At 47.4% G+C, this 10,158-nt stretch overlaps 1 protein-coding gene across 1 annotated transcript; it reads right to left on the reverse strand.

The window, feature by feature from the left end:
• Positions 1–4,930: 4,930 nt before the first annotated feature.
• cat (catalase) lies at positions 4,931–10,136 on the reverse strand. The gene is made up of 13 exons (XM_018765821.2): positions 9,950–10,136; positions 8,969–9,140; positions 8,671–8,781; positions 7,725–7,855; positions 7,415–7,519; positions 7,185–7,310; positions 6,885–7,076; positions 6,462–6,614; positions 6,241–6,379; positions 6,020–6,150; positions 5,812–5,919; positions 5,627–5,710; positions 4,931–5,489 (listed from the first exon to the last, which is right to left on the reverse strand). The coding sequence occupies exons 1-13, from the start codon at positions 10,013–10,015 to the stop codon at positions 5,427–5,429; spliced, it is 1,581 nt and encodes a 526-aa protein (XP_018621337.1). The 5' UTR covers positions 10,016–10,136; the 3' UTR covers positions 4,931–5,426.
• Positions 10,137–10,158: the final 22 nt, after the last annotated feature.

Below are 10,158 nucleotides of genomic sequence, written 5' to 3' on the forward strand. Positions count from 1 at the left end.
GGACCCGGTCCAACCGACTGCGCCACCACGCCCCCCGTTACTCTTATATAATCACACTGTATTTGGAAAAGTTATCCCTGCCAAGCATCTCGTGGGAATATCGTACCTCTTTAAATGGCCCATTTACTCCCGAAAGGATCTAGGAAATTCTCCAATCGATGTTTTTGGGAAAAACCCTTGGGCTTCTTGGTTTTTCCTTCTACAAAATCTATGCGATGTTCTATGCTGAGGTTTCACCTGTATCGACAGCAGCATTCAACAACATGCTTAAAGGCGGTCAGGTCCCTGACTCTCGAGACGCAACTGGCCTCAATTAGTGTAATTTACAAAAAAAAGATCAGAATCATTAGAATGCTCCTCCTTTCGTTTGTTTGTTTGTTTGTTGTGGATTTTAAAATTGAAAACCAAAACGCAGAAAGTTACCCTATCAAAAATCATTAAACCTCATTAGACTTAATTTTTCAAAGTTTTGTTTGGTTCAATAACACACATCATGCTATACAATCTTATAAACTTACCGATAAGGTTCTAAAAATTAATTTCTCTAGACGGCTATGCAGCAGAACACTCATAATTCTGAATTGTGTTGTACCTTTCAACTGATTTTAGGTGCTTTTAGGGAATTTTTGACATTCTTGATCACCTGCCAGATGCCAGCTATTTACCTGCACTTAGGAAGATTAAAGAGGACCTGGGAGCACAGATTTAATCACTTGAGAGACTTGATTTTGTAAAAAGAATTTTTTGCCTTATTTGTTTCACTTATTCCTGCTGAATTTTTTAAACAATATGTGCCTTGAATTTTAGAATCATCTGGAAATATATAAGGCCCAGAGTCAAACTGGTGATGAGCGGGGCTTCTTTACAGAATGAGGTTTTCTTATCGGGCTGCACAAATTAAACGATCAGCTGGTTCTACCTTAGGCTACATTCGTTGTGGGTTGGCATGGAATCTTTTACATGTTACTCAACCCTTGTTACAGTCTTTATATTTCAATTCCATCACCGCCTGTTGTGGTGCTCCAACATTCTTCTGCTGGAAAGACATCAAGAGATACTGGAGAATCTCAAACTGACTAATTATGATCTCTTAACGTTTTAAGACAAGGTCTTCCCTTGACACCTGGACAAATTGGGCTACGAGTAAAGATGTCCAAGATGATGTTGGACAAAGCATGTGCAGTTGCAGATTAGATGGTAGTTTTGATCATCTAAGAAATAATGTTTTTCTAATACAGATTTCTGTAAGCACTTAGTCTAGACATTTTACTGGAGTCCTAAAAAAGAAGAGAGATTATGATCGAAGTTGGGGAAAAACAGATCGTTGCACAGAGCAGATCCAGGGGTATGTTATCTGTGGCATGCACCGAGTTCACACGCTTTGGTACGAGTTCTACTCACGCTGTACTGAGACCCACCCTGGTACTTCTGTAATTTAACTCCTGGCATGTCGTAAGCTTCTGAAAGCATTTGTTCAACCATCTGAAAACGAGACGAACGACGGGGGTTGGAGACGCAGAAAAATGTGGCTGAAAGTCCTGGCTGGAGCAGATCGCAGTTGGTAGAACAGAGAAGATTCTCTTACTTGATCAACTTCACACAGTACAAAACTTCAAGTTACACTGGTTCATATGGTGGAAAGAAACTAACTGTACTTAAGAATCGCACATCTGCATCCAAGTCTCTTTCTGCTAATGCAATGTACACATTGTATTAATGTAAATGCACATGAAGGAAAGCAAGTGACAATTTGGAAATGTTTTTTAATGTGCTTCCTTGCATGACATCACAAATACTATTTTCAGTCAGATCATTTGTTAAGGGAACTTTAGAAAGTTGGAGTTATAGCCGAGTTCTACGTCATGAGTGCTCTACAAAACATTTGGTTTAAGGAGATGGGAAGCCTTCCCTGTTTAACATTCGTCCCATGTTGACTTTCACGTTCTACAGGACGTTCGTTAACACTGAAGTAAAGACGACGATCACTGCGACGGTCAAGGCGGAAAGCAGGGCGCAGCAGTTGAGTCTGTAGGCGGTCCATCCGTACTTTTGCGCTGCTTCCAGGTCCCCGATGACCTTACTGTCTCGGGCCTGAAACACAAAGAGATGCCGAGTTATTTCCCAACGAAGAAAGGGGATTCACAAAGTGGACGTGGTCAAGGCGCAGTTACTCTAGGTCCGTGCAACTAAGATTCCAGCTATGTATTTCAGAAGATAATGAATAATTTCTTTTTTTTTTTTATGGTGCAAACAATCACCCGTTTCTGTGTCGAGCATTAAGTGGGAGTAAAAGGCTCCCAAACAGAATGAGTCCCAAACTTATTCCCACAGTTTTTACACACTGACACACAAGAGACAACCAGTTGATAATTGATATTAAATATGAATTTACAAATGACATTTTACATATTAATTTGTGGACATGACATTGTGATTTTAAATAACCTTTAATTTTAATCCATTTCAAAGCGCATAAGATGGTTCAGTTTAAAGTACCTTTAACAAAAAAATAAAGGTAACGTTCATATTTTATTACTATTTAACCATTACTACTATTAATATTTCTGTTACTAAAAATTCAAAACATTGACACTTTTACAAAACCTACCAAGCAGATAAATGATGACTATAGAAATTAAAGTGAATTGAAGATATCCAGATGCTGACAAATGTTGCAATATTTTTTAAGCTAATAAGAGACATTAAAACTGAAGTTCTACCCCTGACTTACGTCCCTTCTACCTCTGCGACCCCCTCGTACGCCATCTTCTCAGGTTAGGCTCGGGAGCACAGTGGCGCTTGATAAGACGAGTGTTTGAGGAAATAGTGAATTTGTAATTAACCGTTTTGAGTTTTTTTTTTTTAATGGAACAACCTTTGAATAAATTCACAGGCACATCTGCAATATTAAGCTTTCATTGTTTGCGACAACAGTGGCTGGATTTCCCAACAAATCACGTTACAGACAGAACTCTCGGTCCATACTGTGTGTGTAAATTTAGGAAAAGTCATAATTTAACAACCCCCCAGTCAGGAGAAAATAACTATTTTTGAGTTTTCAGTGATGTTCTAAACTGGCGCCTAGCGAGAGGCAAAGATTTACTAAGTGATCTTTTTTGCTGATCATCATCATCATTTTCAATAAAACTCAAAACTTTGTGCCCCACTGGGGGGTGAACTAGAGAAGATCCCACCTTGATAGAGTAGATGAGGGCAACCAGTCCTATACAGCAGAAGTTCGTGTACATGAAGCTGCAGAGAGACCACACAACGTGGTCCTGCACCGGTGGAATGGCAGCTGGTACCATCAAGACCCGCGTTTCTCCAGGATGCCTCGGCTGCTCCCGGGTAACTCCCTGCAGGGGCACGAACTGCGGCTGGTTGTCCATCAAAATATCAGACAGGATTTTCACAGTCGGAGCTCGGGTTCAAGTGCACAGGATTTGCTGGGGAACATGCAGCTTTTTATTTCTTGACAGGCAGGCAGAACCAGAAAACCAAAGCCGAATGGAAACAGTCCCCACTTCAGAACACACATAGACAGCGACAGGTTATTTTCATTTACTCAGTTACCATCCTTTACTCTAGTCGGCCGTCTGATATCAATGTCTTTGAAATGTACCGAAAAGACTTTTTCAGGCTGATAAATGCAGGAAACAACCCATTTTTCACAAAACATTAAGACTTCCAGGATCCCTCAGAGGGCCACTGTTGTGTAAGGTCCAGCCTCCAAACGGAAATTACATTCATAGCGCAGAATAAATGCAATTATAGCAAAATTCGAGCATATTTTAATCATGCATATTGTATTCATGTCACTTAATACAAAGCCTTAATGTTACCAGGTGTATATTACTACTATTATTATTGCATTCACTCACACACACACGGCATGTTTAAAACACACTATGTCCAGAACAATAAGCGTTGTGAACTTGGTGCTGCTGAATGTCTTTGCAGAAACACACACAATGGTCACCTGGTAGCATGTTTACAAAAAGCTGCTGATAGTGCCCATCCCCAACCCCCAACCGGCCCTGGGGGCACCTGCAAACCTCCTCTGAGGATCAGGCAAGATGAAGACCCTCACCCAGCTGCTGCCCCTTGCCACTGCAACCCTCTCAAGATAAGCTGGAAGGAAACAGTGACGGAAAAACCCTCACAGTGCCACCATGCCAACTTACCAAAAATAAAACTGAAAATGTTTCCACTTGACCCCCCCCCCCCCCCAAAAAAAAAAAAAAAAAACCCAACCCACACACACACACACGTCACTTGCCTGTTTGTAAGAAGCCACTGAACTCTATTATACACTCAAGAAGTTCTTATTTTATTAGTGCTTTTTTTAAACAGTTTCACAGAGAGAAGGATAAGAATGACAATTTACTGTTCAGAACTTACACTCGGAGAACTGATTTCATCGGCACACGCTCAAAAATCAAACGGCCACTTTGCCCACAGAAGTTAGAGAAGGCCTTAAAGTAGTAATGACACCATCGCTGCAGAAGGGCTGCTGTCGAGTGAACTGCAGACCGTAACCCTTTCATTTCCCCACGTGGCATGGCTGCGAACTGGGCTATTTCCCCAACGCGCAGGGACACGGGTCCTCTGCCGTCAAGAGGCCTGCGGACCACCAAGTAAGGCAGGATTCTGGACAGATCAGACAGGCTACACTCAACTCTAGTGGATTGGTACTGGAAAGAGATGGGGACTATATGCCTGGAGCACCCATTGCTTCTGACACCCCCTGCAGAGCCCTCTTACACTTAAGGCCACAGAAGGCACAACTGAGTTGAGCAGAGCTCTTCCCAACTCTGCATTAAGGACGGTTTGACAGGTAGGGTGGGTAACTGGTTCAGAAGCAGGAAAACCCCAACACAGAGGCTGAAAAATAAAGTCCAATCCCCATTTCTGAACAAGTGCTTCTTAGAGAAGATATTTATAAAAAAAAAAAAACCATCAATAAGTGACACACTCAAATGGGCTGTCAGTAAGTGCCACTGGACAAATGGCAGGACCATGGTGAGGTGGTCACTGGAATTAATCCAGACAGGAATGGGGGTGCTAATAGCCACCTTTGCCCAACAGCGGGGAGGGAGGGGCAGTTGGGTTACATTCTTCAGTCTTCTTGCTGCCTAGAAGTTACTTTGGCAAATATGAGGGGAGAGAGGAAGGAGGGGAAGAAAAAGAGGAAAAAAAAAAAAAAAAAAAAAAAAAAACCCCACACTAGTCCCAGTATTGACAGTCCCATTGAGAGTAGCTTAGAGAAAACCATAGAAATCCGCATTCTTTATTAATAGCTTTGAGTCCTGGATGCTAATGATATGCATCAGAGATTAGTCTGCTCTAATTAGTTAGCCCATTGTTTCAGATGGAAAGGGGTTCGAGTCCAGCAGGGTGGAACAAGGCTCTGGAATGGCAGGGCTTCACATCTTGGATGAAGCAGCCACAGCTGAAGCACCACCCTTGGTGTACACATGTATGGCATCCTGGGAAGACACAGGAATGGGGAGTGCTTCATGTATTAATAAATCACCCACTTAAACATGTACAGCCACAACTTTGTTTAAAAAGAGACCCATCTTATTAAGGAAGGGGGGGGGAAACCCCCCCAAACACAACCAACCTTTTTGGCTTCAGCATTGAACTTCTTCAGAAGAGCCTGGACTCGATTACCATAGTCTGGGTGAACAGCCATGAGGTTCTGCACCTGCACAACATGAAAACCAATCCAAACAGGGTGAGTTTACAGTAGATGCTCCCCCTAGCAGACATGAGGGGGAATGACAAACACTACACTGCAAGACTGACCATTCGCTTCTGGATGAAGAGCTGAGCTCCCTTCAGGTGTCCGGCCAGATTCTCACACAGCCGCTGGCGCTCCTCCTCGTTCAGCACCTGGGTGTAGAAGTTACGCACCTGCGCACATACCAATGGGTCCATCAGCAAAGCCGCTGTGATGGCCATTCCAGCGATACCTCACTCCTGTGTATAAATACCACACAGCAACTGGAGATACCTGGGTAACATTGTCGTCATCTGCACTGTTGTAGCGCCCCACATCTGGGGACACCTTGAACTTGGTCTCCAGGAAGCAGCTCTGGGCCTCTGGGGCACTGAAGCTGTTGGGGTAGTAGTTGGGGGTCCCACCTGGGAAAAAGGAGAGACAAGCAGGTAGAGGTGAGCAGCACTGCTCTATGCTCTTGTGGCTGGGCTCCACCCCTCTGAGACACTGCTCACCCTGGTTGTCAGACATGCACATGGGCCCATCTCTCTGGTAGTTGGCCACCCGGGTCCTGAAGGGACAGTTCACCGGCAGCTGCAGGTAGTTGGCGCCAAGGCGATGGCGGTGGGTGTCCGGGTACGAGAACAGACGGCCCTGTGGGAAACGGGCACTTTGGTCAAGTCAAAAGGTGTAGCTTTCGGCTAGAAGAGCTCCACGGGCACCACGTGGGTCTCACCTGCAGCATCTTGTCAGGACTGGGCTCAATGCCCGGCGGCATGTTGCTGGGATCAAAAGCCAGTTGCTCCACCTCGGCAAAGTAGTTGACCGGGTTGCGGTTCAGCACCATTTTACCCACTGGAATGAGTGGGTAGTCCTTGTGGGGCCAGATCTTAGGGAGGAGAACTGACAGTTAACAGGATGGAAGCAAATTCACAGCTTACCTCATCGAGTGTCAGGGTTATCAATAACTCAGAATGGACTTTGCTCCTGGAAATCCCTGTGGAAGCTTTTTATATCCCAGAATCTTTTGTTCTCCACATGGGTATGGGGTTAAAAAACAGAAACAATCCACTTGGACAAACTCAAAATTCTGCAGCAACCCATAAGCTTAAAAAAGTAGACAGGAGGACAGGGGACCACAATAAGCCTGTTGAGGTACCTTGGTCAAGTCAAAGGGATTCCACGGGAACTTCTCTGCCTGCTCGAAGGTCATGACCTGGATGTAGAAAGTCCAAGAGGGGAAGTTGCCGTTGGCAATGGCATTATACAGGTCCCCGATGGCGTAGTCTGGGTTGGTGGAGGCCAGGCGATCCGCATCTTCCACTCGCAGGTTCTTAATGCCTTGGTTGGTCTGTTGAAAGATGTATTTGATAGATGAGGTGGTTCACCAGCAGTGCACCATGCTGGTGCTCCAACCCTACGGAGATGTGGTAAACGTGCTACAGGATGCACCGATTACCTTATAATGGAACTTGCAGTAGACGGGGTGACCCTCCGAGTTGATCAGCTTAAAGGTATGGGAGCCGTAGCCGTTCATGTGTCGGTGTCCGTCCGGTATACCGCGGTCGCTGAACAGGAAAGACACCTTCACAAAGGGAGGAACAGGTCAGGTTATGATAAGCAGCTGTGCTTGGAGACTCAGAGCCACTCCCACCCCCAACTCCACCAAAAGTGGGGAAGCAGTGGCACCTGGTGGAGCGACTCAGGCCGCAGGCTCCAGAAGTCCCACACCATGTCAGGGTCCTTCAGGTGAGTCTGCGGGTTGCGCTTCTGCGAGTGGATGAAGGATGGAAACTGCACACAGAGACAAGAGCTGAAGGTCAGGGAGATGGGCCTGAGTGCTGGGGTCTCAAACCCACAGCAGGAAGGGACGTGAGCAAACAAGCCTGTGTTCCAAACCCTCCTCTTATGCTGTATCCTCTACCCGCCCCCCTTCTGCTGACTAAGCATGCTACCATGGCAATCTTATGGAAGCAGGCCTCTGGGGAGTCAAACCCACCAAAAGGGCATCCCGGATGAAGAAGATGGGCGTGTTGTTGCCGGTCAGGTCCCAGTTGCCCTCCTCGGTGTAGAACTTGACAGCAAAGCCACGAGGGTCTCGCACTGTGTCAGCGGAACCTGACTCTCCCGCTGGCATGGACGCGTGACGTTTTTAAAAACACACACACACACACACACACACACACACACACACACACACACACACACACACACACACACACACAAAGAACATAGGATTTATTCTAACGCAGACAATCTGAGCCAGGGCACCATGCACAGCAGGTTCATATCACTGGAACCATCTGAGTCCACCTGTCATGCTGACAAAACCAGTAAGCTCCACCTCTGGTGTGGAAGACATGTCATTTAGTGGACCTGCAGTCCAGAAAGTCTTTCACTCTGGACAAGAGCCACATGAATGAAATGACCAACTCCGCTGGGTGGTCATTACACCTGAACCGCAACGACCCTCCAGCCCTGTGCCTTGGTCAACAGTATGCCTGCCAAAGCCGGTCAGTGGGGCTCTGGCTGAATGACGGCACACGGAGCACCCAGTGTCAGGGCGCCATCCGCTGACAGGCCCTGTCTGCGTCTCAGAGACCCTTACATAACTGCTCTTTGCTCTGGTTTCAAGGATAGACGATAGCGATGCAATCTGCTGCGGCTGCCCCCTCGACAAAAGTCCAAGAATCACAGAGGCTGGTAAACAGAGAGTTGGCAGGCATTGCCACGGTGGGGGAAGGGCACCGGGCTGCCCCACTGGGGCACCAAACTGCCTTTGGATTCCTGGCCTCAGCAGAAAGAGCTGGTGGACTTCATTACAGGTTTTATTTTTCCACAAACATTGACCAGAATTCTCCCACATTAGTTAGCAGTTTCACTAAAGGAGAAAAATGCTATGCAAATGAAGCTGCCCGTTGGCCAACGGGAGAAGATCGGCTTACCCACGGTGGAGAAGCGCACGGCGATCGGGGTCGTTTTGCCCACATGCTCAAAAACCTTGGCTTTGCAGAAGCGAGCGATGTCATGCGTCACCTCAAAATAACCAAAGGCTCCTGAGGGAACGAGATGCGAACGTTTGAGGGAGGAGAGCGAGATGCCAGGAACAGCATCAGCAGAGAAGGTACAACAGAAGGCCCCCGGCTAAAACTGCCCAGTCACCTTACAGTAGGGGGCAGCTTCTACCCGGGTGCATGGCAGTAAGGACCGGATTGTCCCTCACGTCTACCGAGTCACACCCACCAGCTCCCTTGGCATGGACCACCCTCTCCGGGATGCGCTCGCGGTCAAAGTGCGCCATCTCGTCGGTGAACACCACATCCTGCACGAGCAAGGGCCCCCGGGAGCCGGCGGTCAGCTCGTTCAGCTTGTCGCCCACGGGGATTCCGGCGCCGGTGGTCAGGGTGTCCGGTCGCTGTGGGAACACGAGGATGTCAGCGAGGAGCGGGATACACCACATAATCATGGCAGCTGCACCCCCCCCCACTTCTTCTTTCTTGGAGGGGCTTTTGGAGTACACCCTGGATGGAACGCCAGTCCAAAGCAGGGCCCTTCCCACCAGCGGTGCTCCATTCTGACACAGGTTCTCCACGTTTGCGCATCACGTCAGAGAACGGCGCCGTTTCCTTTAACGCATTAAGGAATTTTTCAGCCGTTTTCATACCCCTGCTGTGTAAACAACGGCGCATAAAAGTAAATAAAGGCTCAGAAGAGTAATTACAGGAAAATTAGATGCAGGGGGGGGGTCCTCACTTTTCCTGTCCAGAGAAACATTGTTGTCTGTGGATGTAGGTTGCAGTCTTGGCCCACTTCACTTGGCCATGTGTCAGTCAGTGTTACATGATGATGATGATGATAAACTGTGGCCTGAGGGACCAAAGTCCAGCTGAACCACAGCCTGGTCCAGGGCTGCAGGATTACTGAGGTTTGCAGCCAGTGAATAGCAGTAAACACTAGTTGTTTACCACTAGTCTAGACTAGTTTACCAGTAGGCTAGGACCTAGGTAAGTGCCGCGCCTGTCGTTGGACCTGCAGACGCTCCAGACGAAGGAGACCGAAGAACACGTTCAGCTACAGGTGCATTAATTAAGTCTAAGGCGCTCTGTTAACCAACTGTTAACTAGTAGCTGTTAACTAGCGGGGTCGGCGAAGCGAAGGGCCCGGGGGGGCCGAGAGCGCGCGCGCCGTCGTCGCACGAGTCACTTCTTCTCAGCCTCCTCCTACCTGCGAGCTGCGGTTCTCCTTCCACAGCTTCATCTGGTCGGTGCATTTGTCCCTGCTTTCAGCCATGTCGTCGGCTCGGAATTCCGCGTCAGCCGCCTCAGTGTACAATAAGTGTTTATGTGTTTGTGCAGCGCTGCTATCTTGTGTACCTCGGCACCAAATCCTACCCACTAGAACTTTGACCGTCGTACCGAGACCTTATTGGCTGT

Source organism: Scleropages formosus, chromosome 5 (assembly GCF_900964775.1).
Source record: "Scleropages formosus chromosome 5, fSclFor1.1, whole genome shotgun sequence".
NCBI lineage: Eukaryota > Metazoa > Chordata > Actinopteri > Osteoglossiformes > Osteoglossidae > Scleropages > Scleropages formosus.

Coding starts and splice junctions, on each gene's coding strand:
- cat (XM_018765821.2), bottom strand. CDS start 10,015: ATGGCTGAAAGCAGGGACAAATGCACCGACCAGATGAAGCTGTGGAAG. Junction 7,856..8,670: donor CGTGCGCTTCTCCACCGTGG/GTAAGCCGATCT, acceptor CGTCCATGCCAG/CGGGAGAGTCAGGTTCCGCT. Junction 7,311..7,414: donor GGCCTGAGTCGCTCCACCAG/GTGCCACTGCTT, acceptor CCCTTTGTGAAG/GTGTCTTTCCTGTTCAGCGA.